General features: G+C 38.5%; 1 protein-coding gene across 2 annotated transcripts in view; it reads right to left on the minus strand.

The window, feature by feature from the left end:
• nav2b (neuron navigator 2b) overlaps positions 1-17,591 on the minus strand; it is a 111,118-nt gene that overhangs the window by 86,558 nt on the left and 6,969 nt on the right. For both annotated transcript variants that reach the window (XM_053505515.1, XM_053505514.1), the window contains exons 2-7: positions 14,674-14,791; positions 12,774-12,826; positions 12,231-12,303; positions 11,621-11,888; positions 8,260-8,369; positions 523-1,483 (exon numbers count right to left, since the gene is read on the minus strand). In XM_053505515.1, the coding sequence (XP_053361490.1) occupies positions 523-1,483; positions 8,260-8,369; positions 11,621-11,888; positions 12,231-12,303; positions 12,774-12,826; positions 14,674-14,791 (1,583 nt within the window). The remainder of the gene's footprint in view (positions 1-522; positions 1,484-8,259; positions 8,370-11,620; positions 11,889-12,230; positions 12,304-12,773; positions 12,827-14,673; positions 14,792-17,591) is intronic.

A 17,591-nucleotide genomic window follows, 5' to 3' on the forward strand; every position in this document is an offset into this window, starting at 1 on the left:
CATTCCCAAATTGCCTGTAGTGTTTGTATAAGAGTATGTATATACTGTATGTGTGTGCCCTGCAATGGATTGGTACTCCATACAGGGTGTACCCCGCCTCGTGCCCTAAGTCTCCAGCCCCCACGCTGCAACTCTGTTTATAGGATAAAGTGGTATAGACGATGAGACAAAAATATTAGTAGTGATGATTATAAAGACTTATGAATTTGATGTTAGCTCATGTTAGCTAGGCAACAAGAAAATATGTAAAAAATACATGTGCATATTTTTGAAAATGAATGACTTTATGCTTTTTGCTTAAGAATTTGGACTTTCACAGCTTTTCCAAAATACAAAATAAAACATATTTTCTGTAAACAGTCATTTCTAAGATGGCTAGTTATGTGTGCACTGTATATAATAATTTTGAATATAAAAAACTCCTGAACACAAACACACACTGAATTTAATCTAATCCTCTACCTTCATACAGCTTCTGAATAGCAGTGTAAAAATATAGACACCATAACCGTACCACCTGACCTGTACATGAAGGGGGCGACTGTAGCCGTGTTGGGATGGCTTTGCTGTGCTTGAGGAAGCTGAATGTTGTTCGTACTGCTGGTCTGAGTGAGATTACTTGAACTGTTTTGACTGCATCGTCTTTCTGTCGACACCAACCTAGAAGCAGAGTTAGAGTTCTTGTTCTCCGATGGACATTTATGCGCCAATGCAGCACCTCCAGCTCTAAAAACACGAGAAGGCTCTACTTTTCCACCAGGGTGCACAACCGAGTTCTTTACCACCCCTGAGGCTTTACTGTTTTGCCCCAGTTTGGGTATACCACTTTGTGGAGACCCTTCTTTTTTAGCGTTATGGTTCTTGGTTCCTTTGTGAATCAAAGTGGATTTTTTACCATCAGCCAATGTCGGAGTTTCAGCCCTGTTTTCTACCCGTTCTTCCATAATCCGGTCTTGCTCAATGTAGGAACATCGTTTTGTTGTTTTATCTTTGGCTTTGGATTTCATTTTGTCTTTGTCCCTCTCAACAGCCTTGACCTTGGGCACCAAAGTCCTACCCAGTGTCCTTTGTGCGATACCTTTTATTGCCAGCTTAGGACTGGAGTTACCTGCCGTTATAAGTGGCTGGTTGCCTAGATGTGCTTCTAGATGGACAGGACAAATGTTTACTTCATTCGGACTTGGATTTATAGCTTCAGGATCTTCTAAAGATGTGATGCTGGATGCTCGAGAAGAGGGTCTGCTGTTAAAGAGCTTTAGCTTGTCTAGCATGGACTTTTGGGCAATGACTTTGGGAGGAACTTCCAGGGAAGTTGAGGAAGGCTGTTTGGTGGAAAGAATAGAGGAGGTGGCACTGTGCTTGGCGTTGAAAGACTTGCTCCTCCATTCTTTGGTGCTAGTGGTGCCAGTGGTGCTGCTAGACGAAGGAATAGGAGAACTGGGAGGTCCTTGGTCAACCATTATTGGAGATGGACTTGATTTATCTGCAGGAAGAAATGGGACATTTGGAACAATGGAGTTGACTTGATGCTGAAAATGATACGATATTAAAGGGATAATAAACATGTTTACACCACTCTTCCAGAACCATTTGAGGAAGTAAATGGAGTAAATGTGAGCCAAGAACTTTAACCTCAAAAAGGTTACAGAACCTTAGTTGGACTCATGTTCTGAACCAAACAAAACCGAACTTCATGTGAGATGGTCGCTCTATAAAACTTTTAACATTTAACTTGTAAATTTTAACCAGACATAAAGACTCTGTCTAGCAAACTCCAAGCCCAGTATTTCAGGTTTTATAGACAACAGGAAAAACTTTACATGTTCTTAGAACTACAAAATAAAAGTTCTTGGGATCCTAAAAAAAAGCCCACTTGCACTAGATTGTGCCCAATGATTTACTAATAAACAAAAGTTCAAAACATTTCCATCTTTAGATACTATTAAAAGTTTAAAATAAATACAAATATAAATGCACACAAATATCAGACAACATTATTATTATAGAGTTCTATTTCTGGCAATATCTATCTTTTTAAACTGCACATTTCTTACCATCATCAGTACTTAAACTATACAATACTAAAATTTAATACGTAAAAACTCACCTCACAGCCATCCAACCTGTTTTCTGAGCTTAATAATCACACATCTGGTAACAACATAGTATTTGCATCAGAGTTTGCACACTCCTCAGTCTACTACGTACTTACTATTTTCCCCACGTGTGAGGCGGTTAGAGGAAATATCTAGTATATACAGTGCGCCAGGCATTTCAAATTCAAATCCAAACAGCAAGCAGGAGAAAGTGTGTTTGTCTTTGAGGTTTTTTCCTTAACAGTCACGTCCTTGAGTGGAAGAGTGTTCACAGAAAGCTGATGACTCATGGGTCACTTTTAGGGATAAATGAGGTGGTCTATTAAATTGAATTTTGGGGGAAAAAGGGCCTGTGTTGAAGGTTAGGAAAAATAAACAATACAATTGGTGTGGCTCTGGCACGCTCCAAAATAAATGCCAAATATAATATGCACATATGCCAAAAAAATTAGAAAATAAGTAGACAAGTACCTTTAGTTTAGAAATATTTATTCATGTAGTCTATGAATCAATTTCAGTTTCTTCGATCATTATGGATGCTTTGGTTACATGCATAAGTCCATACTGTCACTGTGACTGCAGGGAAATTAGATTTGTTTCACAAATCTGATCTTTGAAAGCGATCAGATCGGCTTTAGCCCTGTTCAGACTGGCAGCCAAACTCTGACGCATTATCGACTGATCTGCATCGGTTGCTGTGGTAACGATACCTCATATGTAGCGCGATTATTCCTCACCTTTCGCCTCATTTTTTTGTACATTCCCTACTTGCTTCTATTGATGCATTCCCCCCAAGGTGCTATTAGACATTTCACTTTATCCTTTCCAGGGACTACTGTTCTCCATTTGCATACTGTCAGACGCTCTTTCTGACGCCAGACGCTCTTCTTTAAAACACGGTTAATTTAGCCAGAAATTGTTGCTTTGACATACTTAGAGGTAATAGAGCCAAAAGCAGAAAAACGACCCTATGTGACCTTATAAAGCAAACCTACAATACAATATTAGAAGTTTTTACTTCCATCTCCACACAGAAGACACGGAAGCAGCATCGACATTGTGCAAAACACTTGTCACGAACTAAGGTCTAGAACTCCAAACTCGAACAGCTTATCCAGTACTGGCACTATAGTATTCAGCAATCTCTAATATGTCATCCCTCAGACAGACAAGCACACCCAGATTTGGAGAAACAGCAAGCGCTTGCAAGTTTGCCTTGCCCTCCAGTCCACAAAGTACACAGAACCAAGCAGAAACAACAGAATGTAATCCTATCATTTCCTATCCAGTTCAAGAAAATCCTGGACGAGCCCCCACTGGTCGTTTTTCAATCGTATTCATGTCCCATCTCACATGATCATGTGGTCTTGAACCTACAGTGGCGTGATGGACACATCCAGACTGTGTATAATTTTTACTTTTTAAATTCAATATGATTTGAATCTAATTTTAAAACAACTCTAGATTTTCTAGATTTGCTTTAGGTTTTTACTGTTCAGACTACATGAAAGCAATCTGATTCCAAACTGATTCCAATATGGATCGGATTTAGGCTGGCATTCTGAAAAAGACCTATGTGATGCAAACCACAACCACATCATAACGTTTTCTTAACATTGAAAAAATGTTCCTTTTATAGTATGACCACTTAACCTCCGTACAACCTGACAGCTAATTTATTATTAGAGAAAGTATTATGTTATTCAGTACTAAATGTTAGACTGCCCAGTATTTGTCAAATGTGAAACATCCCATAGAAGATAATCGTTTTATTAATTTCTTCCTTAATTTCATAAGAAGAAGAGACAAAATTCACAATTGACCTTTAAAGTGTTTAATAAGGTGGACTAGAAAGGAATGTTAAGTGCTTGCATTTGGATGTTCAGCTACTGTAAAAGCTCACTTTGGCATCTGCTTTATGGGTGCCCATTCATACACACAGAAAGTAGGTCAAATGCTCACTTTCAAATGTTAACGAGGGCATAAAAGCAACTCTCTACAGAAGTTCAAAAGCACCGCTTAACTATATGGGAGTTCAAATGATTAAAGGCACCGTTACGGATTTAAAAACTCTGCGATACCGTTGAACACACTAGAAAATGTTGGTAAAAAATGTAGTATTTACTGAACCATTTAGAAAAGAAAACTTCAGCGGATAAATGGGCCCAAAATCATAAATCAGGATCGTGTGCCGAGGAGTTGAAACACTGCTGTTTTCTGCATACTTACAGAAAGGGCCAAATGATTTACCATCCCCAATAAAAAAGTCTATAATAGGCAGGAACAGATTCACTACAACCAGCTATTAGAGAATATTATTAGCACAACTGATAATATACGATTATCAGATCAGCCCTAACATCAGAACCACTCACGTGTGGGGTAAACAACATTGATTATCTTGTTACAATGGCACCTGGAAGTGGGTGGAATATATAAGACAGCAAGTGTCTTTACAGTATTTTTCCTGAACTTGATGTGTTGTAAGCAGAAAAAACGGGCATAAGAATTTGAGTGACTTTGACAAGGGCCAAATTGTGATGGCTAGATGACAGCTTCAGGGTAACTCCAAAACATCAGGTTGTGTGTGATGTTCCTGGACTGCAGTGGTCAGGACATACCAAAAATTATCCAAAACTGGACCAAAAAAAAAAAGTTCACCAAAACTGTTGATCTGGCCAACCATGGACAGCCAAAGTTTATTGATGGACATGGGGGTGAAGGCTGGCCCATGTGCTGTGGTCTAATCCGACAGACCTACTATAGCTCAAAATGTTGAAAAAGCTCATACTGGTGGTGTAAGAAGACATTGTGCATCACACTTTGTTGCATATGGGGCTTTATAGCTAAAGAGCAGTCCATCGGCAAAAGCAAACGCAATGGGCACATGGACAGGATGGCTCAGTGCTGTAATGGGTCAAACCTACTACTAGAGGCGGACAAATATTTTTAAATAAAAAAAAAAAAAAATCGCTTCAAAATGCCTCACCTGTAAATATGTTGGCTAATCAGTTTCACACCACATTTCTGTTCCATACTCTAATCGGATTGATCAAATCAAATTTCCCGAAAACTCATCACAACACCTAGTGTTACGCCCACATAGACTTTATTTATTGCAAACGATAAAATCAAGTGTTTACATGGCTAATTTTTGACTACTGAACGGAATACTAAAGATATACACAGCTATCTCATTCACTTTGAAAATTCATTTTGATAGGGCCGGATCGAGTAGGCCTCTCCCTAGGAGGTGTTTACACTCTGACTAGACTGGTATTCCCATCATTTGTGGAATATAAGGGTCTGTCCCGTCATGGTGGTTTAGTGGTTAGCACCTCCGAGGTGCAGGTTCGATTCCCACCTCGGGGTCTGTGCGCATGGAGTTAAGGCTAACTGGAGTTCCCAAAATGCCCATAGTGTGTGAATGCAAGTGTAAATGTTGACCAAAGGTACTACCACAATCGCCAAATGGGAATAAATATAATGGTCACCATTAAACTTCATGGTCCTTAGTTGGCCTACAGAGGTTCCTAGATGGATGGATTAGAGTCCATGTAACTGTACCTACTTGGAGGTTTTCAGAGTAACAGAGTTTACAGATCTTATAACATAACTGGAATTAACCTCTTATTGTATAGATAAAGTACATTTCCTGCTGTTATAGGAAAATAATCACTTTTGAGATGCAACTCCACTTTGCCTCACGCCGCCTTACATTACATAGTCATTGATTAGTTTCCTGTATAAGAGTTCCCCTAAGTGTTTTATCACTTCACTAAGGAAAAGCTCAGATGAACACAGACAGAAAGATACTCAGCAGAAGACAAAACCTCCAGCCAACGAACGTAAGCCAAACAAAATAAAATGCAAGAAACCCAGAGGATGGTCCATTGCAGGATAAATCACACGATTAAATTCCACACAGATCTGGGCAAGTTAGTGAACACCTGGAGCATCTTAGAGGTCTTTGAGCCAAAAGCTAAAGAGCATACAGTGCCTTTGAGGTTTACCCTCGGGGTTTGTGAAAAATGTCCAAATTACAGCCGAGGCACATCATCACTCAGGACGGGGAATAAACCCAATATCATTTCAACAAGAAAATGTAGAAGCCTGTAATCCAAACTAAGACAAGCATAAGGCACGGGAGAGATTTTACAGTCTACGGTCTGCTTGAAGTCAGGTGTGGTCTTACCTGTGGTGGTTGATCATGCTGGATTTCTTTTTTTTTTTTTTAACCCTGGAGTTCCACTGTACTCGCTCTCTCAGACAAACACCCACCCACCCACACGCACACACACACACACACACACACACACACAAACATCCATACAAAATAAATCAGGTCTTGATTCAGCAGTGGAAAATCAATGAATAACACTCCACCCTGCGTCAGAGCGCCAGTGACGTTGAGTGTGTGTGAGTGTGTATACTGGAGAGGAAACTGGCCATGTTATATCTTGGGCTAAACTCCCAGTTTATATTAAAGCACCATTGTATCCTTCTGTAAATTAGTCCAAGAGTATAAATGCACTTTCAGCAACCTTGTTCACTCCATTCTTAAAAAAAAAAAAAAAAAATTGTGTTCTCATTATCCCAGTTCCCTCTCTCTTCTTTTTCTTTCTCTCTCTTTAATTAAAGCTGAATCAAAGGCGAGTGAATGAGTGCATACCACAACCAGCTGCAGCTGAGAAAAAGTGCTTCTCTCTTTCACACACACACACACACACACACACACATGAACCCAACCTTCATTTACAGTCTGTAATTTTTATGCATTAAAAGAAAACAAAATTTATTTTAACATATTTTTTGAAGCACTTGGACTGACCCTACACTCTCTCCCACACACACACACACACACACATTTCAACACATTCCCAGTGTGATTGGTGCTGATAATTTAGTCATTGTGGATAAATTGCATTCTCACACATACAGGCGTTTCTTCAGTCCAGATACAAACTACAGGTTGCTCAGACTAGTCGACTGATATGTTTGCCCGTCTCCTCTGTGGGGAGCTGTCGGCTGGAAAAAACAGCAAAGCAGACAGTTAGGAACGCAGGCGCAACGTAATTTGTTCGTCTGAGAATAGTTTAGATTAGGTGTAGCCAATTCTATAATCAACTGCACATTGTGTAAAACCAGGAACGTTTTTAAATACTCTTCTGTTGTTAGTTTTTATTTTTTCAATCGAACGCTATGACTTTCATATGCCACTTTATGCCTAAAGATACAATTTAAAATGGGTTGTTTATGTAACGACCTCAGCAGCGACCTCATTTCCCCTCTCGTCTGTTCCAAAAACTCAGTATTCAGCATCAGCAGTATAATAATCACCGGTCTGTCATCATCTGCACCTGTTTCTCACCGGGTCATGGCTTAGGTTAGATGTTTTTTTTTAATGCTTGAATGATTCATAGGTCACTTAACAAATAAAAAAAAAAAGCATTCTTCAGAAACTGCTCAGATACAGGGACTGAGTCTAAGATTTACCAATACGAGAGACTTCAGGAAGCCTGGAGAACTGTTCCTCAAGACTGCATTATAAAATGCAAGAAAGTCAGGCTCTTGGAAGAAAAATATAAAAAAGTGGGAGGTTACAGTAACCATTACTCATTGTAGCACTAACACTGGTCCATGAGATCCATCTAGGAACATCTGTAGTCCAACAAGGGATCGTTGAGGCCAATGGTGACCATTGTATTCTATTCCCAGTCTCAACTGTGGTAGGGCCTCGAATCAACATTCACACCCTCGTTCAAACACTACGGACAATTTGGGAACGCCAATTAGTCTAGTCGGAGGAAACCCACCATGCGCAGAGACAACATGCACATGCACACAGACCCCAAGGTGAGAATCGAACCCAGACCCTGGAGGTGCAAGACGTCACTGCTAACCACTACGCCACCATGGGATCATAAAGTGAGAGAAGTGCCATAAAGCGATAAAATGAGAGCAGTCTTGATAATCCGACCTTTTTTCACTTAGAATTAGTGCTGCATTTATAAAAAACAATGCAAAAACTGAGTTCAATACCAGCATATTTAGACCTCGAACAAGGAACTATAATCCATAAAATAATGTTCTGCACATTTATGGATAAACAAGCATTGGAATTAAACCCAGGCTTCCACATTGACTGTGGGATTTTGTGTACCTGTGTGCTGAGTGCAGCTTAACATCTGGCTTTTAGACTCGTCACGATGTATGAAGCTCTGACTCCGTCTGCTGCTCGATCTCCTTGGCTGGATCAATGGACCTGGTAGTCTAATATACCACACACACACACACACACACACACACACACACAGACACACACATACACACAAACCCAATCAGACGAACACACAAAATCAGTTTAGCTTCAGACCTACAGTATAAAACCACACTGTGTTTCTTTGCAAGATCATTTCTCGGTGAAGCCAACCTTATGGCTATGACATCACACCACTTTATTAATCAGAGAAAGGAACCTCAGCGGCTTTGTTTTTCTGAACGCTACCTTCTGATCATATGAACATGAACAAAGCAGCTATTCAGTAGTTTCACATGCTACCCAGGACATGAAGGTGTTACAGTAACAGTGCATTACAGCTAGAGGGGGGTAGTGCACCAAGAACAGTACAGGCATAACAGGCATGTGGAGACAAACACACACACACTGATCAAGCTTACACAGAGCATTTGCACACGTGCAGTAGGTCATGCATTTTTTTGGCACCGCAGACTTTACTGAACACTGTCGGGCTGACCTATTGGACTTTTTTGGAATGACAGACAGCTTGCGAGATTCGATCAGAGATGAGTCTCTGGATGGATGAGAGTTAAAGATAGAAAAAAGAAGAAAAAAAGAGAGATCAACCCAGAATGAAAAAACAAGGGTTTAAGGTTAAAAGAAACAGTAAAGAGAAATGAGAGCTTATGAAAAGCAATAGTGGATAAGAAATCTAATGTGTGTGCATAGTGGGTGTGTGGAGGCTTAGGAAAACCCTTCATATGGTCCAATTTAACAAGAAATGCATAAGATTACAAATTATAACACTCTGTGTCTACTTTTACAGGAACCTTTATCCACAGCCAACAGACTAACAGGCAATCTATATAATATTCATCCTTTTAATTAATTACTAAATTTACGTAAATATATTTAGATGTTATGTATAATTATATTTTCATCGGTAGGTGTTTTAGGAGTCATTATTGGGGTGTAACTAGTGATGGGCAAGGTTCATAATCGAGTTCCTTAATCATGAATAATAAACGGTTGTTGTTCAAGATTCAAGATTCAAAGAAGTTTATTAATCCCAAAGGGAAATTGCTTTGTCTTGGTTACAGTTGCTTAGCTTTGTTTTAAAAGAGTAATACATTAGACAGAGGGGAGGGGGAAAATACCTAAAAACAGTAAATACCGAGTAATGATTAAATTCACATATAAACACAAGAAAAGAAGTTGTAAAAATAATACGGTTATCGGAAGAGTGGTAAGGCCCAAAAGCATTGTTAAAATGACTGTGGGAACAAGTATACTATTAATATAATATTGTATTAGTACTCACTTACTGTAAATGTTACAGAGAAGAGTTGTATGTTTTTGTGGCCATTGGTAGAAAAGTTCTCTTGTGGCGCTCTGTAGAACATTCAGTAGTAAGCAGTGTCTGGCTAAAATTGCTCCTTTTTCAGAGAGCACACTGTGAGTGATTGTATTTTGGACAAAATTCGCTACTTTGTTCTTCTTATTATTATTATTGTTATTATTATTATTATTATTATTATTATTATTATTATTTAATTGATTTATTAATGTATTGATTATTTTTATTTTGGTTATTGTTTGCTTGTTTTTTTCCCCTCAACTCAACTATTTAAGCCGGGATTAAAAAAAATCATTCGAATGAAAGAGTTGCTTCAATGGAAGAGTTGGGGTCAGGTGAAAAAAGTATATAATAATAAAAACAATAATAATTTACATAGGCAAGATTACATCAGTAAAAAGTGTTGTTTGGAGTGTTGTTGTTTTTTTAATTAATTGCCCAGGTGTAACAGTACCGTAATACTAATACTACCATATAGTAATATATATATATATATATATATATATATATATATATATATATATATATATATATATATATGCACCTGTTATATATATATATGCACCTGTTATATATATATATGCACATGCATATATGTGTATTTAAATTAAAAAATATTTCTATATTAATACAGGTTTTAAAAGTAAGTTTGTTTTACATTTTTTTTATTTAAAATAGTTGAAATTTGAATTTATAAAGTTTATTTAAAATATAATTCAGCATTGCATCCTAATTTACATCCAACGCCAGCTAATTCGACCGACTAAGTGCAAAAACTGGACTCTTTATTGTTCAGGTTTTGTGAGCAACATGCTAGCCCGTTACTCGGATGCATGGGCTGTGTATTTTTATTCATAAACAGCAAAATAGAGTCAGTGGTTTAGATTTAACTAATTAAAATCTCTGTATGTTGTATAATCCAAAGCTAATACTCACCTATATATACTGTAGACTCACCTATACGCTTTACCCTGTATTCAATCTATTGCAGGGCACACACACACACTCATTTACACATTATAGGCAATTTGCAAACATTGGGATTTTGAGAACATGCAAACTTCACACTAACACACACACACAGACCCGAGGCGGGAATGGAACCTGGACCCTAGAGGTGCAAGGCTTGGAACTTGGATGTTCGGAAATAATAGTATACTTGTGCCTGTATTTTTTTTGGCTTGTGTTCTGCTCCTGTTCTGCCATCGCGCTGTTGTCTAACTGTGTTCACCTGTTCGGTGTTAGTTCTCGGTTTAGGTCTTACGCGTGTCACTGTTTTGCTGCAGAGTCTTACTATTCATTACATCTGAAAAATATTGAGTGCTGCCCGAGTCCCTAGCATTTTACTTATCTTGGCTTGACAGAGCCAACATACTGTTTTCCTTAAATCTTCTTTTTCTTCTGTAATTATCACTTTAACGCTTTAATCTTCGGAGGTTTTAACCTTTGAACATTTTAAATATTATGTTTAGGATGTTAACATTTAACAGTTATACCCTTTTTTTTGGGGGGGGGGGGCTTTTTGACACTTGTAGCCTGTGTCACACACGCCAACATCAAAGTAACTCCATGTGCTTTAAACCTCTATCATTGTTTAACTTGGAATTGCGGACCTGTGTCTCAACCCTCCCTATGGAATCTGTTGTTTCAAGACTCTTTGTGCCCAAAGCGAAAATTTTTAAGCGTCCTATTTTGCCAAAGCAACACGCTTCCATGGTCTCATGCTCCCTCCAGATTATACATTAGGTTGGCATCATGAGGTTACTAAAGGTCATACCTTTAAACACACCTAAGAAATAACATGCATATTGAGATGAAAATGTTCTGTGCTATACATTAAGTGTTGGATACTTGAGCTAAAATGCTAAATTAGGTTGTGTGTGTGTGTGTGTGTGGTCCTGCGCGGTGTGTTTAATCCCTACATACTTCGACTGCATGTCCTCTTGAGTCTTGAGCACAGATGCACCGGTGTTGTGCTCCTCGTGCTTATGGATGTGGACTGAGCAGGGGGGTGCATGGGAAGTGCACCAAGGCGAGTGTGCCTGGGCGGGACTGGCACTACGGACACGGGCAGTCTGAAGGATGTGTGTCTCGTCGTTGGCTTGCTTCAGTGTTGCATTTTGCTGCTGTTGTTTGTAGCGTGATAAGCTGAAAAATAGGCCCAGGATGGCTTTCAGGTTGCCACTGCGGATCTCTGGGAGGTAAAAAAAAAAAAATATATATATATATATATATATATTTATATATATATATATAGTATCAATCAATAAAGGAGCGGATTGGCAGCTACACTAATTACTTTATCCTGGTGGTTGACCCGAGGCGGTTATGTGAACACAGGAACACACACACTAGATCTACTGCGTGTTTGTCATGTTAAAATATATGCAAAGGTATTTACTAGCATTTGCAGAACGTGCATCTGCATTAACGAGACTGCAAATCTTCCTTGTAATTGTAAAACTAGCATTTGCACAAACGTTTTAAGCTTTTTCATCTCCCTATCTCTCTCTTTTATACACACACGTCCACTTACCTTCAGCACAGAGCCCCTTTATATTCACTCCTTTAGCTGCCAAAAACCCAAGACAGGCATCAATGTTCTCAATCTGTAACACACACACACACACACACACACACACACACATATACCATTAAACAAGTGCTGTGAACCTGCAGTCATCAAACAGAACGACCTCAGAAAGCCTCATCCACCAGTACAGCCATTTGTGTTAAAATATCACACACTGTAACTGCCAGTCTGAAGTCAAGGGCAGATGGTCCTCAATGGGACGTCTCTGCTTTTATGACCCTTTCTTAGCCCTCTCCTACTGTGAGTGAGTGTGTGTTTATGTGACAGTACGACATAAATCCCTATTTCTCTCTAAGAATACAGACGCCTGTGTGGTCCTCAATACCAAGGTCTTTAAGATCAGTTTTAAAAGTTTTCCCCGTCTATAGAGAGAGCTCTGTGTATGGCGGATGTTTGGGATCTAATCACAGAATCTGGGGATATTTTTTATTTATAGTTGTATTCCCCTCTTTGGGGTTAAATACACAGAATAGAATCAAAGATTACCATTTGAGAGCGGCTCTTTGGATAGTCGTTGATATCAGCAATCTTCTCGTTGGCTTGGAGGAGACAAAGAGTCAGGGCGAGTTAGTGTAATGAACATATATACGTTTATATGAAATAATTATTCACTTTTACTGGATTTTCAATTAAAGACTTTTAATAAAGGAATGTACAGTATGTGGATTGTGTGAGTGGGTGGATGGATGGATGAATAGACAGAAAAATAAATTGGATATACAGATATTTGGATGCATTGGTAGACTGATGGACAGAAATGTATGAATGTACACTATGTATGGATAGATCAGTGGACTGATGGACAGATTAATAAATCACAGCATGGATGGATGGATGGATGGATGGAGCGGTTCACAACATTGATTATTAAAATGTAAGGTGATTAAAAAGATGTATAAATATTTAATAGAGGGATGTACAAATTAGTAGGTAAATGACTGGATGGATGAATGTATGGATGGATGGATAGATGGATGGATATTTGGATAAAATATTGAATACTAAATAAATATAGAAGCGTAGATTAAGGATTCTGGAATCTACAGTATAGATGGATTGATTAAAAATAGATAGATGGGATAATTATTTGAAAAATTGAAGTATATAGATAGATAAATGGAAAGATGATGAGAAGACTGGCTAGACAGATGTTTTTATAAAACAAATCATGATAGCCCACATGGATTTATGGAAGGATGGATAAATGGAAGGGTGGATGGATAAATGGATGGATTGAATAATTAGTGAATAGATAAATAGATAGATAGAGTAGGTAGATAGATAGATAGATAGATAGATAGATAGATAGATAGATAGATAGATAGATAGATAGATAGATGGTTTTAAAATAGATGGAAGGGAGAATTATTAGAAAAACAGGAGATGATGAGAAGACGGGCTAGACATGCCAACTGACCTATGGATGGATGGATAGATGGATGAAAGGGTGGATGGATAGATAAATAGATAGATAGAGGAGATAGGTGGATAAATAGATAAATGGGTGGATTAATTGAGTGGATAGATAGATATATAGATAGATAGATAGATAGATAGATAGATAGATAGATAGATAGATAGATAAATGGATAGATAGATAGAGTGAATGAATGAAACTCATGGATGAATGGGTGGATGAATGAAACTATAGATAAATGGATGGGTATAATGATGGATGGATGGGAAAATGGATAGATAGATAAATGAGTGGATGAATGGATCTATAGATAGATTGATGGGTATAATAATGGATGGATGGATATACTGTATGGATCCAAAAGCTCCTAATGGGCTAATAACTTTATAAATCCTTGAAATTTTTGTTCCAAACTGCCTACCTTTTTCAATCCTATCCTAATGTTTCCATTTTGTCATGCTTTAATCTGTGCATAACATATGAAAGACATTGAGCCACATTATAAATGTATAAACGGTGCTATAAATAAATAATTAAGGAAGCTCAGCACACTAATCCTTTGTTTCTTGCTAAATTTGTTACTGTTAAATCTGCACCATCAAAGAAGACGAAAACACTTTGTGCCACAGTTTGAACTTTAAAGAGGTGCTCCATAAATCAGGCCAAATATGTCAAAATGTTATAAAAGGCCTCGCATGCTGACTGTAGTGCTTCCAAACCAGACTCTCCATTTATATGCTCAAAAATAACCCCAGACCAAATTGTTCATAAATGAACCAAAGCAGCATAATTTTTTTTTTACCCAAGTGAAACAGTTCTCTGTAAGTTACATTAAATAAAACAACAGACGGGATGGATGTGTGTGTGTGTGTGTGTGTGTGTGTGTGTGGCACCACCATTTCTGCATGTGAATAGAATATCTGACACTTGGAGTCTGGATACAAAAATCAGCTCAGACAGTTTCCTTACCTAGAACTTGGATGATCTCAGCCAGAAGGACTCCATCAGTTATGTCCTGTTGAAGGTCTCTGATCAAGCGCTTATGACCCGACTTTGCCAGGTAGTGGTTTGCCCAGTCTGTATAAATCTGCATAAAGAAAAAAAAAAAGAGAGAAAGGCAGCCAGCCATAATTAATACTCTTTCTTTTCTAAGATGACAGATTGGTACAAGAGTATCACAAGCACCCAGGATACAATGCAACCCATAGTCCTTACTCCAAGTCCATCTTTAAGGGGACTCTTTTCTCAATGCATGACAGACATGCGATTTATTGGCTAAGATGTTTTAGCCTAAATAACATGAACATATACTCTGGTGCACAAGTAAAAATCAAAGTGGTTGGATGTGATGCTAAAAGATGAAAAAAAAAATTCAGAAACATGTAAATGTAACACTAGTTGACACTGTGAGAAAAATAAGGAGAACTTAAGGAGGGCTGCTAAAAATTCTACTCCTTCTTGATACTAATTTGCAAACTGGGACTTGTGATCTCTTAAGCAGAAGGTGTAAAACTTCAAGAACAATGTTTTAAAGAAGGCAGTACATCCGTGAAAGGAAGTTACAGGAAAGCTACATAACTGTGTTCTGTTATTCTACACAAACATCCCGGTTGTATGTACCTTGTGATACCTTGTATGATTTTACATATCATAAAAATATTTCTCAAACAGATAGGACACTAGGAAAAAAAACTATTTCTGACATTGGACCTTGCTTTGACCTTTCATCTTGACCGTGGGAGGTCTGAAGTCTTCCAATCCTTCACCCAAACACAAAATACAACAAACACCAAATACACTACTGTATATTGCCAAAAGTATTCGCTCGCCTGCCTTCACGTGCATATAAACTTAAGTTACATTCAATTTTTAATCCATAGGGTTTAATATGATGTTGGTCCACCATTTGCAGTTATAACCGCCTCAATTGTTTTGTAGAGGCTCTCCACAAGGTGAAGGAGTCTGATTATGGGAAATTTTGACCATTCTTCCAGAAGCGCATTTGTGAGGTCAGACATTGATGTTGGACAAGAAGGTGTTCTACCGGGTTGAGGTCAGGCAAGTAAAGTTCTTCCACAAACTTACTCATCAGTGTCTTCATACAGTAGGACCTTGCTTTATGCACTGGTGCGCAGTCATGTTGGAACTGGTGTGGGGTTGTTTTTCAGGAGTTTACTTCCAGTAAAAGTACTTTTTAATGCTTCAGCACACCAAGACGTTTTAGACAATTTCATGCTCCCAACTATGTGGGACCAGTTTGTGGATGGCCTCACTTTTGGCAAAATAGTGTCGCCTACTCCGCATGTCTTTGAACTGTAGGAGGAAACTGGAGTACCAGCGGAAACCTATCGCGCAAGGGGAGATGCAACATGCAAGAAACTCCACGCACACAGACCCAAAGCAGTACTCGAGGCCACAGTGCAGATCACTAGACCACTCCACCAGAAATGAATCCGTTCTATTTAAATCCTACAAAATATTGTGTGTATCTTGTGTGCCTGAGTATGATCTTTGTAAGACAAACAGGAATAATATAAATCAGGAATAATTGTCAGATATTTGCCCTTGCTATGACCTTGACCCTGGTTGGATCGCTTCCATGATCTAATCAGTTTGTTTTCCAGTTACAGTGATGCTTCCATATAAATCCTTCAACACTGAACCACTTGTTCCCAAGTATCTCGAGTGGACGTATGGATGCATGCATGGATAGACATATATATAATCCATTATTCACTTACACTGTAACATCATCAATTTTCAGTAAGTACGTTATCCTGGACTGCAGGAAAAGATGGACTCCAGTTCATCACATCAAGGAAGTTCTTCTTCCATGATGGTACACGCATTGTCCCAAAGACTGGTTCTGGGAGCATGAGGAATCCTTTTGAACTGAACTGGCCACCACATTCTGTGCCGTAATCCAAGCTAAAGGTGACTGAAGGAACTCTTAGAGTGTGTGACTTTTTTTCGGCCAGCTCTTCTCTTCTTCTCTGTGGGGTAACTGTTTATTTTTGAGCTCTAAGGCTCTGAACGACTCCACCCATCCTCTGAAAGAAAACCTGCGGCCTGGCATCGGCTCTCCCCTGCGGTGCTTCTAATAATCTCCAGATCTGTGCTCCAGGCCTGTGGTAGGTTGTGGCTGTGTGTGTGTGTGTGTGTGTGTCGTTTATATGGACAGAACCAGTGGTCATATGGATTCAACCTCATAGACGTAAGTTCTGCAAACGTACCGACCTCATGTTTAAGACTTTTAAGCAAAAAGCGATGGTGGCCACACCTCAGTATTAGCCGGCTGTTTTGGTTTTTTTTTCTTTTTCTTTATTTTATTATCTTTCCCAAAATGTTCCAAATAGGTCATGAATGAAATCGTCCCGAACACACACCTAATGTATTTCATTTAAATAACAACACATGATATGATACGTAACAAATTATTGCCCTTTATTTAGAGGGAACGAAGCCAACTCCGAGCTTAAAAGCTTTCTTCCACCAAAACAAATTCTACACCACCTTTTTTTTTTTTTTTTACAGCCTCAAGTTTTCCAGCTACTTGTGCCAGCATAAAAGGGGACAGAAGTGCAAAACTATATATAGTGTAGGGGTTTGTGTTGGAGTAAATATACATGAGAGCGAATGGAGTTTATTCTGGGAAATAAAAGGCCATGTGTGAGCACAGGTCAGGTTTCCACTGGAGATTGGCTTAGCTATAACCAGAATTTATTTCATACCATAAAATTCCCACAATTCTGGAAAACACGGTTTATATATATTTAAAGACATTTCGTCTCTACAGTGCAAAACTGAGCTTTTCACAACTGAAGGGACTTTTCTCAAAAAAGAAATAAACAGACATCGTCTGCTCTTAATGTTCGTTTTAAACAAAA

This window comes from Clarias gariepinus, chromosome 10 (genome assembly GCF_024256425.1).
Source record: "Clarias gariepinus isolate MV-2021 ecotype Netherlands chromosome 10, CGAR_prim_01v2, whole genome shotgun sequence".
NCBI classification, from domain to species: Eukaryota; Metazoa; Chordata; class Actinopteri; order Siluriformes; family Clariidae; genus Clarias; species Clarias gariepinus.